Source organism: Phyllostomus discolor, chromosome 8 (genome assembly GCF_004126475.2).
Source record: "Phyllostomus discolor isolate MPI-MPIP mPhyDis1 chromosome 8, mPhyDis1.pri.v3, whole genome shotgun sequence".
NCBI classification, from domain to species: domain Eukaryota; kingdom Metazoa; phylum Chordata; class Mammalia; order Chiroptera; family Phyllostomidae; genus Phyllostomus; species Phyllostomus discolor.
This window is the reverse complement of record NC_040910.2, coordinates 109,974,787-109,995,753: the sequence shown is the minus strand read 5'-3', so window position 1 is coordinate 109,995,753 and position 20,967 is coordinate 109,974,787. Positions and strand designations below refer to the sequence as shown.

The window sequence follows — 20,967 nt, the reverse complement described above, 5'->3', positions numbered from 1 at the left end:
GCTCCCTCGCCCAAGGCCACGGCTGCCCCGCCGAGTGTGAGGGTCACCGGTGACCATCGTTCCCCAGCAGCAGCGATATTTTCCATCGGAGATGTGTGACCTTCTCCCCCTCCCCCCAAACCCACCTGCGGCTGCAACCTGCTGGCTTCGATGAGCTCTGAGCGCGTCCCGAAGCCCCGCGACCCTCCAGGGGTACCCAAGGCCCCTGCTCTGCAGCCGCAGGCGGCTGTGTAGAGCTCGGGAGGTGGAGTGAGGGGGGACGCACACCCGCCGGGGATTTCTCCCTGGAGGAGCCCAGCAGCCCCCGAGGCTGGGGCTCTGATGCTGAAGGGGTCCTGGGAAGCCAGTTCACACACCTTCCTAGTGTCAGTCCCTACTGACCTAGAACTTGGTGCCCCCGGGAAGGCTGTCTGGGGTGGATACCAGATGCTTCCACGTGAGGGAGGGGGCTGCCGGAGTGTTTGCTTGAGCCCAGCCGTGTTGTTGATGAGTTATGTCCTTTACTCTGCCCCCCACGCCCCTGGGGTAGGTAACAGAGTGCAGGCGGGCGAGTGACTCTAGCCATCGCCCCAGTCCAAGCCGCCGCCATCTTGTCTCACCGGACACCCCACGTCTGTCCCCCAACCAGCCTCAGGGTCGCCTTCCTCCAGGCACTCCTCCATGACCCGCTCAGCGATTTTGTTTAAAAAGATGCCAGTCTGACCACACCTCTGTCCTGCTTCTCAGTGATCTTAGGAGAAAGGTGAAAATCCCTAATGGGACCGCCAGGTCCCTGCTGGCCCGGCCGCTGCGTGTTCTCCAGGTTCGTTGCAGCCCTTGGCGACTGTGCTTCACCCACACTGACTTCTCCTCGTCGGTCACCAGAGTGGCAGCACCAGCCGTCCCCCCTCCTCTGCCTGCAACGCCCCCTCCGTGGTGCAGCCCCTCAGCCACACGTGTGTGTACATGTGCACGCACCTGCACACACACCACCTGGCTGCCTCACACGTATTCCGGGTCTCAGCGTCGTCATTGCCTTCACACGAAAGCCTTCCTGACAGCGCCTTCCCACCCCCAGAGCCTAGGCAGTTCCTCTGATCACCCCTCTCACGGCCCCCAGTGCTTCCCCTAAAAGGTCCCTTTGCGCAACCGTCATTCTGTACTTCTCTGCGTCTGTCCGCTCTCGGTCTCTGCTGCTGGCACACAAGCTCCGGGACAGCAGGTCCGAGCCCTGGGGGCCCGGCACGGTGCCGAGGGAAGGCACGTGCCCCGGGCGGCCAGCGCCTGAGCTGGACGCAGACCTCAAAGCCCAGACCCTTCCGCCTGCCGTGAGCCCCATAAACCACCACCACGCTGTCCACCTTCCCCTTTCCATCCCCAAGGCCCCTGGCGCCCAGAGGGGCTGGCGCCTGGGTCTCTGGGAAGAGCCAGGAGAGAGTCACGAGGGGTGCCCATCTGACCCTGTGGGTTACCTTTGCCTCCCCCTGGGTCACTGTCACCCCAGAGGCTTCCGGACCCCAGGGACACTTTCATTTTGCTTCCAACAAAGGGCCAGGGGGTCCCTCTGCAGGGTCCTGCCCTGGGGCCCATAGCAGCCAGCCGCCACCCAGAAGGAAGAGTGGGACAGGGACCCTGCCATAACCCCCAGCGATGGCCTGCCTGCAGGTTGAGGCACCATCAGTTACGTGGCCCAGTTACCAGATCAGCTGAGCACAGCAGGGCTGAGAGGAGGAGCACGCCCCCCCCCCACACACACACGTGGGTGGACAGAAGGGACCTGACTGTGCTGTGGACTCTCGGGTCCTGCCACTGCTTCTGCCACTCCCCGACCCCACTCAGATATGTCCCCGCACCCAGGCCGCCACCCGCATTCCACAGTCCACATTCCACGCCCACGGAGGTGGCCGGTTTCCCGGCAGCCTCTGGTTCTCGGGTGAGGCACCGTGGCTCTGCTTCACTCCCGGGGGAGAAACGCAGCCGCAGGTTCCGGGCGGGGCTGGCGACGAGGATGGGCGGCAGTGGGCACTGCCCTCCCAGAGCTCTCATGCAGCCCCCGTGCCCAGCGCCGCCTGTGGGGCCCCCTCTCCTCCCCCCGCACCTGCTCCTCTGAGGCCCTCACGGCACAGTGTCACTCTCCGTATCCACAGCGAATGGGTTTCCGGCCCCAGGAGACGACCCACCTTTACCAGCACAGGCAAGAGCCGAAATCCTGCTGCAGGAAAAGGACGTTCTCCTTCGGAGCTCGTCCGCCTGGGCCGGCGGGGAGCTGGGCCTTGCTCCTGGCATGCTTCGTCTGGACAGACTTTTCTCCCCAAGCCAGGGTTCTCCGCTTGGACTGCACTGACCTTCAGGGCAGACCGTTCTCTGTCTGGGGCCTGTCCTGGGCACCGCGGACACCCAGCAGCACCCCGGACTTCTACGCACCGGTCAGTGCCGGTGTCTTCCTCACCACCAGGCACGTCCATCCTGAGCTCAGGTGTTGCCAGTGTCTGGCCGGGGGCAACGCCCCCCCCCCCACACCCAGTTGAAACCACTGCTCTACGGACGCCCCGGGGCTCCCTGCGTCCTGGCACTGCGAGGGGCCAGCCCATCACAGGAGACCGTCCAGGGAGGGACACGGGTTCGTGGCCGCCCTCTGCCTGGAAGCCTGTTCCTGGGCAATCTGGGCGTCGATGCAGCTGGGACTGTGGGCCAAAGTCTGGGCCTGCCACCCGCCTGTCTCTGCATCTCACTGGGCACATCCGTGACTCAGGGGCGGCACGTGGTGATAATACTCCTTCTGGGGCTGTTTTGAAGCTCAAGCGCCCAATAAAGGTGACTCACCGAGATTATTTTATCAAGGTCTAGCCACAGCGGACATACAAACTCCTCCCCCCACCCCGGGTACAAGAGCAGAGCAGCTGGCCCCAGGCCTCCCCCCAATAAGATTCCAACACAGGCATTTTAACAAGGGCACTTAGGGTCCCTGCCGGGTCAGGAGCACCCAGCAGCCACAGAATGAATGGTGGGCGGGGACTTCTCCTGGGACACGGCTGGCTCCGAGTGCCCTCTTGCCCATGACACTTCCAGCGATGGTCACCGAAAGCTCTATGGTGCCGCAGGGTCAGGGCCGCCCGCCAGGGCTCCGAGAGCCCCGCCCAGGGCCTGGCTGACAGGGGGCTGATGTGCGGGGCTGGGAGTGAGGCCCCCCACTGCCTCTGGGCCCTGGGCAGGTCCCCACAGCCCTCCTGGAACCCGGTCCTTCCTCTGCAGGGGAGGGTGAGGATGATAAGAGCGCACGCCGTCCAGTGGGACGCATCGCAAGCATCGTCAGCACTGATTTAATTTATGAGAATGCAGACAGCAGGGAGCTTGCAGAGCAGGGGAATAACTGGGCCGGATCCATGGACCTGTCGGACCCTCTTGGAGGTGAAGAGGCCAGGGGCGTTGTTTGGACGGACACCTCAGGGTGGACAGACTTCCTGTTCCCGGGGTGCATGTGGACGGGGAGGGTCAGGAGAAGGAGAGCCCCCCCCACCCCAGGTCCGTCCGAGGCTCTGCGTGGCTGCGACCCACCCAGAGGAGGCCGTGCAAGCTCGTGGAGGGAAACGACGGCCAGGATGGCCCTTGAGAAGCTGGAGGGGACGTGGGGGGCCAGGCTGAGAGGCTGGGGACACCGGGGGTGGAGCTGCCGCGGTGGCCGAGACAGGGCACCTATCTCAGGGATGAGCTCTGCCCCGGCCCTCCAAGGGGTCGCTGGGGACCAGGCTCAGCGAGTCCGTGGGGACCAGCCATTCGTGGGGCGAGCGTGGCAGCTGGGCCAGGGCCCTCTCGCTCCCCCGGCCCTCCCCCAGGGACACTTTAAGGAAGGCGCTCAGCCCCCCCACTTATAAAACCGGGGCGGTGCCAGGAGGCGGGAGACGGAGGCACCCATGTGGGGGCGCCGCCCACAGGGCTGACTCTTCAGGCTGGAGTCTCCTCAGAGCCCCCTTCCTCCTCCGCCTGGTCCTCTCTCTCCACCAGGTCGTCTGCCTCCATCTCCTCCTCTCCCTCTGCCTCATCCTCAGGCTTCAGACTTGGTTGTTGCTGCCAGAGAGAGAGAGGGGGAGAAGAGCAGAGTCATGTGTGGGGGCGGGCCTCCCCTGCGCCCTGGCGGCTAAGCCCCGAGGCCAAAAGCAGCCAATGGGCCGAGGCCTGGGTGCTGGTGCTGTGGCCACGAGGGCCAGGTGCACACGCAGAGCCAGCGGGCGTGCATGGCGGGGACAGCGGGCGCCCAGGTTACAAGTCCTGCTTCCGCTGCTTGCGGCCTGGGTGACCTCGGCCTGCCCCTGCTGAGCCTCCTGGGTCCCCTCACCTGCACGCCTCACGGGGCTGTGGCTGGGGTGGGAAGTGAGCTACGGACCCCGCAGTGCTTTCTAAGCTCTGATTCCCAAAGTGCTGGCCAAGTTCAGAGACCATGAGTCGGAAGCCAGGAGGTCAAAGAGGAAGGAGAGGCCAAGTTCGGTGAACCTGAACCTTCCTGTGAGGGGCACCTTGTGGGACCTCCAGCCCAAGAACCGTGTCTGTGAGCCACGCTGCACCATGGGAGGTGGCCAGTGTCGCCCTTGCCTTCTGGAGGGGCGGGCAGCCCGGGGCAGCGGGGTGGCGGGGAGCCCAGGGCTCCGGTCCAGTCTCGCCCCTGCCACACATGGAGGGAGCGCCCCGCCCCGCCCTGCCCCTGCCGCACAAAGAGTGTGAGAACACAGCCACTCACACCCCAGGCCTCCAGAAGCAAATGCACCTATGAGCTTGCAGCCTGTGCCTAGACCCAGGGGGAGGGCGACGGGAGAGAGAAGAGGTCGGAGGAGGAGCCAGTTACCGCTCCCTGTGCTCGCCCCGCCGCCGCGGCCCTGGCCACTGCGTCTGTGCCCGAGGACTCGCCACACAGCAGTCGTGAGCAGGACCGGCACCCTGGGGGGGCGCCCTGTGCGGCCCCACGAGGCCCCACGCTTGCTTTCCAGCTCATCTGTCACTGTCTTGCCATTCTCAAGACTTTTTGAACAAGGGGTCGTCTGTTTCCACGCTGCACTAGGCCACGCCCCCAAAGACGCACGTGATCTTGCGCACAAGGGCGGACCCAGACGCGCGCTCCCATGTTCTCTCCCTTGCGCGCTGCGCACTTGCCCATCGTGGCGCCCTGTCTGTCGGTCTCTCCGGGCGATGGCCCAGAATGACGGTGTCCTTCCCTTCCTCTGTCCCTTGGTGCCGAAGGTGACCCGACACCACCTTTCTAGCTCATCTCCTCGGCTGCCGAACGGAAATGAGGGACCAGGAAGTGAAGCGGCCGGTCCGGTGGTTACAGGCTGGCAGTGCTCCAGAGCCGGGCCACGGACCCCGAGCTCGGCGCGGCCTCACCCCTGACACCTGAATGTCCTCCACACCACGAGGTCACGGCTCTGCCTCCCTGTCAGAGCCCCGCCTCCCCGGGCCTCAAGGCTCCCTCTCATTGGACACCTCCCTTAGCCCCCACCCTCACTGGGCGGGTCCTGTGCACATCCCAGGCACCCACAGTCGGGGTAGGGGGGGAGTGGAGAAGAGGGTTCTGCAAGCACGGAGCTCAGCTCCTGCCCTCCCGGAGCCGGCGTCCGTCTGGAGGTTTAGGGCTCCTCTGGAGGAAGGAATAACATTGGCCTCCCCTGGGCCAGAGGGACACGTTAAGGTTCATCCGATAAGGTTACGTGCTCGAGGTCACCCAGCAGATCAGCAAACAGGCAGAACCCGGCGCCAGGCCCCCTACCCGCCCCCAGGGGCCCCGCCCGAGGCCCTTACGAGCTTGGACTTCCGCAAGGCTTCCGCCTCCTTCTTCTTCAGCTCGGACAGGATGATGTCGAAGAACTCCTCCTCGGCCTTGCCCACCAGCTCCTCCAGGTCCACGGCGGTCTCCTCCTCCCTCAGCTCCTCCTCCTTGCCGTCCGACTTGCCTTTCTCCTTCAGCCGCATCTCTCGGTGCCTGGCCTCCAGGATCTTCTCCCGCCGGGTCTCCCGCTCGAATATCTGGGGCGCACAGGGTCAGAGAGGCCCGTGGGGAGAGGGTGGTGGCCAGGGTTCCCTGCCAGGGCGAGGAGTCGTGATGGGTCTCAGCCCCCTGGGCCCCATCCCCGGGGCTGTCCCTGCCACCTGTCCCCTCCACTGGCCTTCTCCTCAGCCTTCACTTGCTGGGTTCTGCTGCGAAAAATACACAGCGTCCGGCAGAAGGCAGGCCTGCGTGGGTGTGGTGGGGAGGGGACGTGAGCATCTCGCACACGAGGGACAGCCCCTTGAACATCGCGCACCTGACACGCCACGGGGTGTGCTTGAGTGTGACACGGTCGTGTTACACAATCACATGCTTATGGTTTTATAATAAAAAAAAGGGGGCGTTATTTGGGCCGGACCCTGTACCTTGCTTGACACTGGACACACCAAGCTAGTCAAACCGCTTTGATGGACAGGACGTGCTAAAGCCCAAGGAGGTGAAGGAACGTGCCCAAGGTCACCTTGCTCCTTAGTGACCACGCCAGGGAGGATTCAGACCAACATCCCCTCCCCGCCCTGGACCCATTTACAGTGCTCATTTCAGGACGCCATGATCCTCCCGCCCCCTGCCCCCCACCCCAGAGTGTCCACCAGGGGGAGGTGAGGGGGAGCGGCCCGCCCTGCAGGCACAGGCCCCCGGCGCCGGGCACTCACGGAAGAAGCAATGTTCTTCTCGTTCCTCTGCAGCGTGCAGAGCCCGCTCGAGACCTCCAGCAGCGTGGTGGTGCCCAGCTGGGAGCCACAGGCGACGAAGCACCCGTTGTCCTGCACCCGCAGGCAGAAGAGGGCCTCGTCGCACACCTGCTGGGGGGGCCGGGCGACCACACTCAGAGGGCGGCAGGGGCCACGCAGGCCTGTGTCTGGCCGGTGACCGCCTGGCTCCCGGGGAGGGAGGGCCGGCCAGCCAGCCCCGTTCAAACACCCGCAGTGACCCCCAGACCCGCAGGACGAGGCTCACACTCTGAGGCTGGCTGTTGGAGCCTTTGACCCCTCGCCCCGGCCTCATCTTCCACCCGGCCCCCACACCCTCACCCCCCGCCCTTCAGCCTCGCAGCCATCCATGCTGCCAGGGCCTGAGGGCCTGGATGCAAAGGGAGGGGGGGAGCATGACCTTCAGGCTGAGGGCAGGGTCACACTGCTTGAACACAAAGTCCCAGATGTCCAGGGTCCCGTCCATCTTGGTGGTGAAGAAAACCGCCGGCCTCACTGGGCTCCAGGCGCCGTCGGTGAGGTATGCCATGTGGTACCTGGGGGGGGGGGGCGGTGCCGCCGGTCAGGGCGCACCAGGGCTAGGAGGGGTGGGGAGGCTGCTGCGCCAGGGCTCTGCTCACCCAGCCCCTCCCCATGTTGTCCAGGAAGTCCTTCCTCATGTCTGGCTTTGCCCACCCACAGCCCACGGGCTGCACTGCAAAGGGCTCCGCCCTTTTCCACAGCCAACCCCGGGGAATGGGCACGCGTCCCTGCAGCTGCGTCCTGGGACTCGCTGGAGGAAGGAGGGGCCTGGAAGAGTCCCTGACACTGGGCCCAGGAGCCGGTCACACCTCCCCCAAGGTGCAATCTCAACTTGACACGGTTCCTGCAGCGAGGGAGGGCCCTGGACCCTCATCTTACAGCATGCACACAGGCCGATGAGGAACCGAGTAAAGACTTAGAGGCACCGCCGGAAACCGCAAAGCTCCCAGGAGAAAACCCAGGGAAGAGACCCCTCTGCCCTGGTCTGGGCAGCGACTCTCCGGACACGACGCCAGAAGCACGGGCAGCGGAAGCAGAGAGAAGCAAGCGGGAGCACGTGGAGCTGAAAGCTCCTGCCCAGCAAGGGAAACGGCCAACAAAACAAAAAGGCAGCCTCTGGAAGGGGAGAACATATTTGCACACCAGGTATCTGAGAAGGGGTCACTACCTAAAATCTACAAGGAACTCATACGACTCAATAGAAATGAAAGAGCCCAGTTGAAACATGGGCCAAGGACCTGAACAGATGTCCCTCCAAAAAAAGCCACAGGAATGGCCAGTGGGCACGTGAAAAGGGGCTCAGCACCACTGACCGTCAGGGAGATGCAAATCAGCACCTCGGTGAGACCGCACCTTGCCGGCTATAACGGCTATTGTTAGAGAGGCAAGAGGTAGCACGTGCTGGCGAGGATGTGGAGAAAAGGGCACCCTCCTTTGCCATCGGGGGGCATGCAAACTGGTGCGGCCACCGTGGAAACCAGCGTGGGGGCCCCCCAAGAAAGTGTGTGCACGGGGCATTTTGCCATAAAGACCCTGGATGTCTGTTGGCGGAAAGGACTGAATAAACAACGCAGAACCCGAGTCTGGAAGCGCCCCTCCCCCACCCCCCCTTGCTGCAAGACTGGGCTTCCCCGCGCAGCGAGTTCAGAGCAACTTCCGTCACCACCACGCAGAGGTGCAACACCCCGGGTGTCCGCCGGGCGACACATAAATGGGTAGGCAAACTGTGGTCACCCACCGGGAGACCAGGGGCAAGTGGCTTTGCTTCCCGGTAGGTAGCTCGGTCCCCTTATGCAAATGATGAGGTGACCGGAGTGCAAAGTGCCCCTACTCCCAGTGTTGTCCTGGGGGCTATGGAAATGAGTCGTGGCTGTCGTCATTGCTGACCCAGGCGGTCTGCAGCCTGCCTCTTTGTGAAGTGCCTGAATGAAGCCACTTCCTAGCACGGGCCCTGGTGTTTGCGGAGGGGAGTTTTCTCCCTTTCATGGGTGAGCATGCAAATGTTCGGGTCCCTCCTGGGCTGGGCTGCCCTCTCTGCCCCCTCCGCCCGGCCGCATCCCTCTCCCGCCCCCTCACTTGGTCCACATGATGGACGACTCCCGGCTGTCCTCGGACCAGATGCGGGCGGTCCAGTCGCCGACGGTCAGGAAGTTCTTCGGGTAGAACGGGTTCCTCTGGAGGGCGTAGACGGGGCCGTGGTGGCCGGAGAAGGTGCACACGATCTTCTCGGCCGAGGTCTTGGCCTTGCGGTTGCAGGAGATGACGACGCCCTGCTCGGTGCCCACCATGAACTTGGTTGGCTGTGGTGGGGGCGGGCAGGGGTGCAGACTCCGTGGGACACCAGCTCAGGCCTCGCTTCCCAGCCCCGTCAGACCCCACCCTTCTTGAGGACCTGCTCAAGGCACCCCCCCCCCCCGCCCCCGTGCTTAAGGAACCCCCCGCCCCCAACTCTTCCGGCTCTGGAGACTCATGCCCAGCCCCCTCTCCATGCCGCACCACTGAGATGTCCACGAGGCATCTGTTGCAAAGATCCCGAACTCCTGTTTACGGGCAGAGTGATGGACGGAACGAGTAATGGAAAACCCGGGTCTGGAAGAGCTCCCCCACCCCCCGCTGCTCCCTGAAGACCTGGGCTGCTACGCTGTGCACCGAGTTCACGACAGCGCTATTCACGGGCTCAGAGGTGAGAGCAGCCCAGGCGTCCGGCGACACATGAACCGGAAACCAAGTGTGTCCCATCTGCACAATGGGGAATTATTCGGCCTTAAAAAGGAAGGACGCCCCGGCGCCTGCGGCCGCCGTGTGGATGAACTGGAGGACGTTATGTTATGCGGAGTGAAATAAGCCAGTCACAAAAGGAAGGATACCCAGCTGAGTCCACTTAAAGAGGTGCCTGGAGGCGGGGCACATATCACAGAGACAGGAAGCAGAGGGGCGGGGGAGGGGACCCGGGGAGTGGCCGTTTCACGAGTGCGGTCAGTGCAGAGTTTCGGTCTGCGGGATGGAGAGGAGCTGGAGACCCGCACACAGCGGCGTGGATGTGCTTCCCGCGGCTGAATCGTGCGCTTGCCAAGGGCTGCGATGCTAAACGTGAGGTTGGGTGGTGTCAATGACAATTTAAAAAAAATAAAAGCTACAGGTTGGAGGTCAAAGGAAAAGGAAGAGAGGCAGCTTGAGAGGCCCTGAGAAGTGAGTAACAAAGGCTACAACAGGTGCCTGCAGGCGAGGAGGGGAGATGAGGTCCCCGTGATGCGGATGGCCCGTTGAGCCTCCAGCTTCTGACGCAGAGGGGTCACGGTGGGGGCTGGGCCTTGGGGTGGGAGCCCCCCGGGGCGGTGGCCCAGCTTCATGGTCTACAGCACATGCTTAACCTCACGAAGACTCGCTGCTTCTCTGAGTAAACTGGGGATCACAATTTCACCCCCCACCCCGGGCACGGGCAATTCGACCAGCTCATCCCACGGGGCAGGACAAGTGTCTGGCTCACAGTGTGCCATCGGTGACAGGCACGGGGGGGCGGGGTGTGGGGATTAGTGGCGGCGTCATCATTACATCTAGCTCGTGGCCCAGAAACGCCTGGTTCCAGGACAGAATGGTTTTCTGAGTCCCCCCCCTCCACCTCAGCCCCCGTGCCCGGGGCTGGGGGCCGGTTGAGCCGTCTTTCACCTCACCCCACCGGCATGCATCCACCAGCCTTGGGGGGGAAGGTTCCCGGGGCAAGGGGGAGGCCGGAGAGCCTCCACCTCTCAAGGGCTGAGAAATGCCGTCACGGGAACCAAAAGCAAACCAGTGACAATCCCAGGGGGCAGCCAGGATAGGGCTTCACTGACACACAGACAGGAACCAGCCCAAGCCAAGAGCTGTCAAAGAAAGCTGGTTTCCCACCCGCACCCCCGCTTTGGAGGGAGTCTCCATTTGCTGCTTCTAGAAGCTTCCCTCTTTGGACACATTCACATGACTGTTCGCCTGTGGTCTTGACTGTGGGAATCCCAGCCCCTGACTTTCGTAACCATGCCTGTGCTGTGGTTTGTCAAGCATGCCCCTCCAGGATGTGAACTGACCAGCCCAGGGTCCCACGCAAAGCCGAGACGGCGCCCGGCCTCCTGATGTTGGTCCAGGGCGGTCCTCTTACGTAGAAGGGGCTTTTCTGGAATCTAGTCCTGCCTGAAAGCTGGTCCAGCCCGGCCCCCTGCCAGGGACTTCTTGGGAATGAGGATGGCTTCCTTCCCCCAGGAAGCTCTGCTGCCCCCTGCTGGCAAGTCATTGTAAAGACCCCGCCCCAGGTCTAGGAAGATGCTGCCTCTGAGGAGCTGCCCTGGGCGCAAGGTAAGCAGCAGCCTGAGGTCCGCAAGCATCTGCTGCAGCAGCCACAGCCCGCTCTCCGCTCCAGGCTCCAGTGGCCCTGGTGACAGGCGATAGAAGCAGGGGAAGAGGGAGGAAGGGACACTCACCAAAGTAGCCTCGAACTCCAGGGAGATGGCCCCCAGGGCGTTATCGAGCTGCTCCTTTTTCGTGATGTCCATGATCACCACCTCGGTGGGCTCGCTCAGCTTCCGGATGTCCCACCACATGACCTGATTGGGGCCGGGGGGGGGACAGCTTTGAGACCTGAGGCCCTGCGATTCTCCCGGCTTGTTATGTCTCCCTCGCCTCCCCCAAATCCCTGGACTCTGTGGTCCTCAGGGTGCGTGACAGAGGCTGCCGCAGGGACAAACATGCTTGGAGAGTGGCTTCTCTGGTCCACAGTCCCAAACCTGCCTGGTCATCAGAGTCATGGGCAGGTGTCATAAAATCCACATGCTGGGGCCTGGCCCCAGACCTGCGGAGGCAGGTCACCAGGTGTGGGCCCCAGCGTCTCTGTTCTCACAGGCTCCCCACAAGGTAGCAACGTTATAGATGCACCTGCACTTTGACCCAGAAACCCCACGGCCAGGAACTTGTGTTGTGTTGATGCACCTCTGCATTGCTCTTTGCTACGTGGTTTGGTAGCAACCAAGTATTGCAATGCACACAAAGAAATGATGCCACACCCAGGGAGGTCCTTAACAGGCACAGGGCAGTGCTTTATGAAATATGCAATCCGCTCCAAGATCCGTTAAATGGAAAACATCAAGGGCAGATCCACATGTCAGGTGTGCAAAAAGCAGGCGAAAATGACAAGTGTGTTTGCTTCTGCACACAGACTATCCCTGCTGGGGGGGTGGGGGGGGAGGTGAGGGGCGGGGCCTGCTGGGAGGGTCCCTGGGAGGCCTGTCTGCCCTTTTGCACCTGTTGCATTCCATCCCCTGTGCATGTGTGGCCTATTGTTCCATTTAAAAATAAGATACAGAAGAAAACATTTCCTGGCGACCCCAGCGGGGAGCTGGGTAACTGTTACTGCTCCCCACCCCTCACCCCTACAGCGCCTGGCCTGTCGGAACCTGAGCCTCCCCCCCCACCCCCATGCCTGTCCATCGGTGGATGCTGAGAAGCACTCGGTGCCCGTCTTCGACTGCAGCCAGATGGTGCCGTACACGGGGTCCCGGTGGCTGAACTCAATGGTGGACAGCTCCGCCACCATGCTGCCCTTCCGGGTGTCCCAGCAGGCTGGTGGGGAGGGAAATGGGGGGCAGGTGAATGGGGGCACAGGCTTCCTTCCCTGTCGCAGGGAGAAGGGCACAGAGGGGAGCTGTTGCTTGTGGTTGGGCAGATGTGGGGGTGTTTAGAATCAGGGCTGGGTTCAAACCAGCCCGAGTTTCCTGCCAGCCCCTGAAGCCCCCCACACAACCTTTGTGGAAAGGCTGCCAGCGTGCACGCTTCATTCTGCTGAGCCCCTGCCACGTGTTGAGTGCCACCCTGGGCCCTGGGAAAGCCACTGGGCATAGGACAGGCACGGCCCCTGGGAGGCAGGAAGGGGACCTGCAAATACAGCCCATGATGCAGTTTCTCTGGTGGGGGACACGGGGGGGGGGGTGGTCAAGGAAGGCTTCCTGGAGGAGGTGAGAGAAAACTAAGACTGAGGAAGAGCCTGGGATGGAGTGAGCCAGGCAGGGAGAGGAGCGTCTCCACCACGGGGAGGAGCTCCCGAAAGTAAAGGCACCTTTGGGTGAAGTTCTCCTGCTGCATAAACTCATTCCCTTTATCCTCTGGGCCTCTGCTGGCTCCGGCAGGAAACCAAAACTCACGGAGGCAGCTTTGCCCTGTACTCAGACCAGTCATTACTGCTCCCTCTCTCCCGCTTTACCAAGGAACACTGGAGCTTAGCTGCCTTTTGTCCTAATAGATTCTGTTTCCATTGTCCCACGAGGGAACAGCGAGGACCCACCCCGTTGCTCAGAGCTGTTTCTAGGAAAGCGGACTTTGTAGAACAAGCAACAAGAGTCCTTGACCCTTAAGTGTTGATTTACGGAATCCAAGCCTAGAGCGTTTTCCCTGTACCTGCCTGGCCCGCAAAGGGGTTTTCTCCGTGGAGCCTGCTCTGCTCGGGAAAGGAGAGCCTGAGGGTGGGTCCTGCTCGGGTGGTCCTTACAGGAGCTGAGGAGCCGGGGGGCGCGACAGCCACTGAGAGGGTGGTGAATGAGTAAGGCGGGGCTCCGGAATAAAAGATGGCAGCACTGGCTCTCCGAGCCCTGGCCCCTCAGGGGACGGACGTGGCCAGGAGGGTTGCGTCCATCCCCTAACCTGGCAGCCTCCCCAGCATGTCTGAGAGGGAGCTCAGAGGTGTCAGCGGGCCGGGAGGCAGCCTGGCCACACACTGTTTCTGAGAAGAGGGGACCCCGCCGATCTGGCTCCTACCCACCCCCCACCCCCAAGGAAGAAGGGGGGGCCAAGAGCCTGTGCAGGCCGGAGGGTGGGGGGCCCCTTTCATGCCCACTGAGTCTGGCTCAGGGGTGCAGACGGGGGTGGGACGAGGGTTTGGCTGCTTGGGGGCCAGCGGGGGAGGGCAGGCGGGCGTTCAGGGCCCACGTGGGCAGGTCTCTTCTCATCTCACTAACAATCCAAAGGCCCGGGTTCCTGGCTGCGTGAGCAGCAGGGAGAGCGGAGTGAGCCCCGCTGACAGCCTTCTCCTCCACAGAAGCAACGAGAAAAACTAGCGAAAACTGTCACAGTCGACTTTTTCACAGCCCTGGACATTCGACAGAGGCTCGCAGGAATGCAGCAAGGGTTGCTTCCAGGACACCAGCTGACTCGTGGCAAGAACAGTGAGTGTTGTTGCATTCTGACTTGCCCTACTTAGGACCGCACGCTCTCCGTTGCGTGGCAGCCTCGGAAAAGGACGCCCTGCTTTCCTGCGGCAACCGCAGCCCGGCAGCCAGGAGGGGGCGCTGTGGGACCGGAGCGCGCTCAGGTCTCCCGGCCGAAACACTGTCGTTCTCGGACCTGCCTGGTGCCCAACCCCCGCCCCCACAAGACCCCACTGCAAGGCTGTCTGTTCGACTTGACTCCGAGCTTCACCGCGGTAATCCGTGGTCAAGAACCCCGGCCCCTCTCACCGATCTGCCCGTTGTAGCAGCCTCCCAGGAGCACGTGGGAATCTTTGGGGTTGTACTCCAAGGTGATGACGGGAGACGATGGCTTCAGGGCGATCTCAGGCCTGTTGGGGTTTTCTGAAAAGCAGGAGGAGGAATCCCAGAATGCCCCACCAGGCCCGGCAAGGAACGCAGGGGGCCCAGCAGGAGGGGAGAGCCTGGAGGCCTTCCTCTGGGCCGCCCCCTGCCCCCAGGTCCCACGGCCAGAGCCAACCCTGGGCGCCCTTCCCTTGATTTCATTTTGGGGAGTCACAGTGGTGATTGTGCGTGTGTGCACATGGGTTGTTGTAATTCAAGTCCGCTCCCCAGGTTCGGTGTGGATCGGGGGTCTGACCCGAGGTTCTCCGGGCTGTGTTGAGGGTGACGGTGGGCCCGCCCCACCGCACGCCCAGCTGCTCCAGCGCGGAGTGCCCAGTTCTGTGCCCGGCGCCTACCCCCACTGACAACGGCTTACGTTCATTTTCTCAGTGACAGCAGTGAGGGACATCGGAGAGCGTGAGACACCCCCCCCCCCCCCCCCCCCCCCCCCCGTCGCCAGGCTCTGCCCTTGGAGTGAGCCCCTCTGTCAAGGTCCCTGCTCTGGGGGAGGGGGGTGGCGTGCACGCTGTTCCTATAGGCCATGCATTAAGGACGAGCGCTTGGGAAGGTGGGGAAGAAGTGAGTCCCCTCCCCTCCCCCTTGGGTCCCTTGCCGGTCTGCCAGGGTTTCTATCTGATTGGCTCTTCAGGCGCCCGGACTTGGGACTTTGTGGGGGAGATGAATCGGGCTACCTGCTTCCCTGATGGGACTGCATGGCCACGCCTGAGCCCCCCACAGGGGGGAATGAGAGGCTTCCTCCTGGCCCCCGGCCCCTCCCCTAGGGCCCCCCCACCCGCGCTGCTCCTCCCGCCCTCTCCTCTGCCGCCCCTGGCCACCGGGCCTCCCCGGTTCTCACCCAGGTCCCAGATGTAGGAATCGTGGCTCATGCCCGGAGGCGCCCGTTGGAAATTCAAGCAAGAATAGGCCACCGCCAACTTCTTGCTGCCGTCGGGGTGCCAGGACAGGTGGGTGGCCGACCTCTTGATCTCCTGGGGATCCCTTTAGGGGAGAGCAAAGGGCAGGAAGCTGCCGTGCGAGGCTCCCCACGTGTCTGACTAAATCTTTTCTTTAAAACATTCAAACATGTTTACACATGCTTAAGCATTCACTCAGAGAAATTTATTTTATTTTATTTTATTTAAGATTTTATTTATTTATTTTTAGAGAGGGAAGGGAGGGAGAAAGAGAGAGAGAAAGAGAAACATCAATGTGCGGTTGCTGGGGGCCATGGTCTGCAACCCAGGCATGTGCCCTGACTGGGAATCGAACCTGCAATGCTTTGGTTCGCAGCCCATGCTCAATCAATCCACTGAGTTGCGCCAGCCAGGCAGAGAAATGTATTTTAAAAACAGAGTTTACAAGACTCCCTGAATCAGAAAACCAATTCTATGAGCCATAAATAAAAGCTGATACTAAAAGTGGAAACAAAAGACTAAGTTCCAGCTTGCTTACGGAGCCGTGTTTGGGGACACCCACCCGCAGACCCCCCCGGGGGGCGGCCAGCTCCGGCCTGGCTCTAGAAATACCTGAAAACATTGATGGTTTTGGCTGAAGGGGCCTCTTCCGTCACTTCCACCGAGTCCTCGTCATCGAAGTACTCCTGGTAGATGTCGATGGCGTTGTTCTGCTTGATGCAGTGCTCCATGATCTGGGGGGACACACTGGGGGTTCTTGGCGGTAGAGGGGGTCCTGCCCCCCCGCCAGCCCATGCATTTTCAGTGGGCCAGTATCCCCCCCAGTGGGGTGAAAACTGATTCTCAGTGGTAAAATATTACCTTTTATGTCCAAAGCCCAGATATGCACATGGTACATGAACAGATGCATGACATACTTATGGCTTTGGAGACTGGAACTTCATGGGGGGAGGCCGTTAGGAAAAGACCGTCTAAAAAGGTTCCTTGGGGACAACAATGACAACAGGGCGAAGACACAGGGCTCCCGGCCAAACAGAAGTATTCTCGACTCCATACAGAGCGCCCACCTTCTGGCTCCTTCATGCAGAAAGCCCTCCCTATGATTCCAAATGCCCGTCACGGAAAAGCCCAAGCTCAAGGGCCACCTCTTCCAGGAAGCCTTCCCTGATGCCTTCAGCGGGAAATCAACTCTCTCTCCTCATGGGGCAAAATGGCCTGTCATCCCGACTTTTACAGCGTGTCCTTCTACATCCTGCGGTGCTCTCCCTGTGTCTGTCTTTGACCTCTGGCAGATGATAAACTCTTTGGAGCAGGATACACGTGAATTTGATTTCTGCACTCTCTTACTGTGCCTGGCTTCAGAAGTTTGAACCAAATGTGTTGAATGCATGAATGTTCCCTACTGGTAGGTAGCTGGTGGGTGGGATTCTTGGGGGTTCTCTTTGCCCCAAGGGGCCACTTCCAGACTCCTTCTAAAGCCTGTCCAGCCCCCACACCTCCCCAGCTGCCCTTCAGGTCGGCTGTGGTGGACTGTCTGCCTGCTCCCAGCCAGAAGGTCCCTATGGTAGCGTGTGTAGTTCCCCCGAGCAGCCACAAGGGCTGAGCACAGGGCACATCAGGGCTCCACATGCAGTTGAGGCCGCAGAGGGACGGCAGCGGCTCTGACTGCCGGAGCTGCAGGGAGCCTCACCAAGCCCAGCTGCGTGATGGCGTTGATGTAGTTCTCGTCTTTCTCCACCTTCTTCCGGAAGCGGATGGTCTGCTCCAGCTCCAGGGGGTTCACATCCTTGGGCCAGCCCCCCTCGACGTGGTTGACACCGCGGGTCTCCATCTCGATTCGCTCCGTGTTGGCCTGAACGGAGAGCCCCGGGGGAGCACGCCCGCCCCGGGTGTGAGCATTTAGCCAGGTCTGCAGCCCAGGGTCCGGAGCCCCAAGCGCCCAGGGATGGGCCCGTGAGGTGTCTTTGGCCAAAACCACAAGATTTTCAGGGACCAGGGAGGGGGTCGCTGGTCCTCAGGGCTCACGGGCAACCACGGACGTGCCGCTGCGTGGAGCCGGCAGCTTCGTCACTGGTGCCCCCGGTCACGGAAAACCCACTTCTGACTTCATCCGAACCCCACCCCCATGAGGCTGTGTGAGATCCCGGAGGAGGAAGAAGGGAACATCCTTCTCCATCCCGCCGTTTACAGTGTCACGGGACTGAAACGCAGGAACCATTGAGAGCCTGGGTTCGCTCTGCCTATTCTCTGTGGTGGGGGGTGGGGCGGCGGGGGGCAGTGTTAACCCCTGCACTTACCAGTTTGCCTCCTTCCCATTTCCCCCACTGTGACCATTGTGGTAACACACATGCGACACAAATTTCACCGCTGTCAATACCGGAGGGGTACAGTCCAGTGGTGTCGGGGACGTCCACAGTGTGGCGCCACTGTCCCCACGCTCTGCTTCCTGAGCTTTTTCGTCACCCCCCCCCCCAGGAGACCCCACGCCCCCTCTCCCGTCCCTTTTGGGGACCCGCTCCCACAAACGTTAGCCGTCTTCGCAGGGCAGAGCTGCTGACAGGAGACCCTAAACGTGGTACGGCCTTTGTGCTGGCCACCTCTACGCCACAGACAAAACTGCCCCTGCCCCCCCTCCCCCGTGACCATGATTAGCCCCGGAGCACGCTGTGTTTGTCCCTGTTGAGCTGGGACTCATCGGAACTGTTTACCCCGTTCACCGTGTGCTTTGATTAAAGCAGAGTTCTGATTCTCACTCGGCCGATTCGGGACACACGGTAAACGGGTTATCTCCTCTGTCTAGCTTCCTCCTGGCAGTCCCCCCCCCCCCCCCCCGATAATTGGGAGTTGGCCACCTGGTTCAGACAGGCCGGAGGGGCTCGCCAGGAGACCGATCGGCAACGTGACCCAGTTCTCCTGTCCCGGAGGAGGCCCCTCTGACCAGAACTTTCTACGGCAACCTTTCCTGGCTCAGCTGGGCATCGCCCGGATGCAAATCTCTGTGCCCTGATGCTCTGGCTGGCATGGCTCAGCGGGCTGGGCCTTGCCTCGCAAAGCAAAAGGTCTCCGGTTCAATTCTCGGTCAGGGCGTGTGCCTGGGTTGTGGGTTCAGTGCCCCGGTGGGGTGTGTACGAGAGGCAACCACTCAACGTTTCTCTCTCATATTGATGTTTCTCTCCCTCTCTTTCTCTCCCCCTTTCCCTCTCTCTAAAAAATAATAATAATAATAATATAAAATAAAACGCCACCCCCCTCAGAATACCTCTTCCATCTGTACCAGATGCCTAAAATGACTCCAGAGCCTTAAAAGGGAGGCCAGAGACCCTGGGGGAGAGAGCATCTTGACCAGCACCCCCCTGGCCCAGGGACTGCTAGGGGCTGGTTCGGCCCCTGGCCACTGTGGGGCGCTCCTGCCCCCACCCTTCCAGCATACACAGTGGTTCACCGTACCCGGCTTCCGGGGGGCGGAAGTCACCCAGACCACACCCTCGCTGGCCAGGACAGGCCCGGCGCGGGGACCCACCTCGTGCTCGGACATGCTGGTGGAGCACTGGATGCCCGTGTCCACGGGGTTCCGCTCCACGTACAGCTCGGCCAGCTCGGGGTTGGGCGGGATGTCGATGTTCAGCTCCGCCTGGCGGTCGGTGAAGTTGCATTGCTTGCCGAACTCGCTTCGCTTCTTCACGTACACGTACACGATCTCCATGGTAACGACCACTGCGGGGGCAGGGGGGAGGGGGTGCAGTGAGGCGTCCCGTTCTGCTGCTTGCTGCTCCCCGGTCCCCGCGTGGGCTTTACCGGGAGGAACTTCACTCCAGGTTCCCTATCTGGTTGAGGGGAGGGCTTCTCGGGGATTTGTCCAGAAGCTGCATCTTGACTTTAAGAAATCATTCCCTCAGTAATGAGGACGCGCTAGGCATCAGTCACCTTGCTCAGCCCCTGCCGCGGCCCTCCGAGGGGACCACAAAATCTCCATCTCACCCGGGAGGCATCCGATCGCAGAGATGCCCCGAGGCCGTGTTCGGATCCCAGAGCTAGTGGCAGGGCTGGTCTGCCCGGCTCCAAAGCGCTCACCCCCGCCCCGCCGACAGGACCCGGTTTGCACTGAGCTAACATGCAGGTTGCAAAGCAGGAGGAAGTCCTGACGGCGATTCTGCTGGGCTACATTCCTTGCCGGCACTGGACCTGATCACACGGCACACAGGTTTGAGGGCCTTGGGCCTTTCTAGAAAGTCTCCCCCTCAACCACCGGATTGTCCAAAGCCTCACCATTCCGCAGTTCTAGGTTACGGGACTCCACCCTCCGGGGAACCCCCTGGAAACTCCTCCCACCCCACCGTGCTCCGCCCAGGATGGGAGCCGGGAAGGCGGGACCACTTCCTGAACCGGCAGAATGGTCAGGCCTTAGAGAAGCCCTCGGATCTGTACTGGCGGTCATGACCGACGCTGGGGAATTGGAAAGCAGACCGGGCCGTCTGCACTTCAAGTTCTGGCCTTGACGCTCACCAGCTGTTTGACCTTGGCCGGGCCACGCAGTCCTTGGGAGACCTGACACCCTTGGGAGAAGCGTGAACCGCAAGTGCTCGGGTGCAGTGCAAGGGAGTGTGCTCCTTACTGGTGCCGACTGGAAGTCTTAGATATGCGGTGGACGCTTCCTACGACTTGTTCTCCGCTCACCCCAAAAGGGCCCTTGATCCCACTAACCCCCCTCACAGCCGACAGACTCTGTGGGATCCGAATGCTCCTCATTGGCTTAAATTGCTGGTCACCTGACGGGGTCGGTCCACTACACAGTGGAGCGGAGCGGAGCTGTCCTTGTGCGGGCCCCTCCTACCTCTCAGAAAGCGGGCCTCCGACGCGAGTCCCCGAGGGCTCAGGGTGTGGGTTCCTTCCCCTTTAAGAATAAATAAATAAATAAATAAAACCTTCTGTAAAAAATGGGTCCCAGGCCCTGTGAACGCGTGCACAGGCCCTCTGTGTGCCTCCCACAGTCCCCCGAACAGTGATCACAACTCTCATTCTACAGATGGAGAAACCGACACCCGGAGACATTAAGTACCTTGTCCAAGGTCACAGCACTTCAGCCCAGACAGAGCCGGCGCCGGACTCCGGCTCTACAGCGGCGATTAGCCCCGAGGACTAGACAGAGGGTGCATTCCCAGGACCTGCCGCCCGGCCGGTGCCCACTCGCGGCAAGTTCCCTGCCCTCCACTCGCACCAGCAAGCTCTCCTCCTGGCCGCCCACCCTCGCGCCACCCCAGCGCAGGCCGTGTTCCCCCTGCGTTCAGCCGTAAAACCCTTTGGCGGTCTCCCGACCCCTCCAGGAGACAGATCGTGGGGATCAGGACTGCTGGCTGGGAGCAGGGGTTCAGGAGGCAAGGTGTTCATATAACTTGCAGGGCCCTGTGACTGGAGGGCGCCGAGGGCATCGAGGACCAACAAGGCGGGCACCCTAAGAGCGCTAGTCCTGGCATCCGCCACCTGTCGGAGCTACCCCCGGAGGATGCCCCCATCAGGAATTCCTTGCACTCTCGGTGATTATTACCCTCAGTGGCTCCCGCCTTCACTCCCTCTTCAGCCGCTGACGTCCTCCAGCGCCCTCGCTTAACCTCCGTGGGCTCTGCTGCCGCCGGGCCGCTGGGGAAGCGCGCGAGCTGCAGGGCTGCCCCCCAGCGTCGCTCAAACGGCTCCTGGCCGCTGCGTTTACCCGTTGCCTAGCAACCTGC

General features: G+C 61.9%; 1 protein-coding gene across 4 annotated transcripts; it reads right to left on the bottom strand.

The window, feature by feature from the left end:
- Positions 1-3,281: 3,281 nt before the first annotated feature.
- DNAI2 (dynein axonemal intermediate chain 2) lies at positions 3,282-20,967 on the bottom strand. Of its 4 annotated transcripts, XR_004904953.1 has the most exons (14): positions 20,011-20,131; positions 18,765-18,958; positions 16,935-17,096; positions 15,857-15,978; positions 15,187-15,329; positions 14,217-14,330; positions 12,191-12,330; positions 11,196-11,318; positions 8,821-9,044; positions 7,124-7,259; positions 6,667-6,813; positions 5,767-5,991; positions 3,824-4,044; positions 3,282-3,779 (listed from the first exon to the last, which is right to left on the bottom strand). XR_004904953.1 is itself a non-coding variant. In XM_036034081.1 (13 exons), the coding sequence occupies exons 2-13, from the start codon at positions 18,945-18,947 to the stop codon at positions 3,922-3,924; spliced, it is 1,842 nt and encodes a 613-aa protein (XP_035889974.1). In that variant the 5' UTR covers positions 18,948-18,958; positions 20,787-20,967; the 3' UTR covers positions 3,282-3,921. The 4 variants fall into 4 exon arrangements, 3 of the variants coding, with proteins under 3 accessions (XP_035889974.1, XP_035889973.1, XP_035889975.1); XM_036034081.1 differs by lacking the exon at positions 20,011-20,131 and adding an exon at positions 20,787-20,967 and having other exon boundaries at positions 3,282-4,044; XM_036034080.1 differs by having other exon boundaries at positions 3,282-4,044.

Excerpts from the sequence above, each read along its gene's own strand:
- DNAI2 (XM_036034081.1), bottom strand. The coding sequence starts at position 18,947 with ATGGAGATCGTGTACGTGTACGTGAAGAAGCGAAGCGAGTTCGGCAAG. Across the intron at positions 15,330-15,856 it reads AAAACCATCAATGTTTTCAG|GGATCCCCAGGAGATCAAGA; the intron begins GTATTTCTAGAG and ends TCTCCCCTAAAG. Across the intron at positions 11,319-12,190 it reads CAGCATCCACCGATGGACAG|GTCATGTGGTGGGACATCCG; the intron begins GCATGGGGGTGG and ends GGCCCCAATCAG.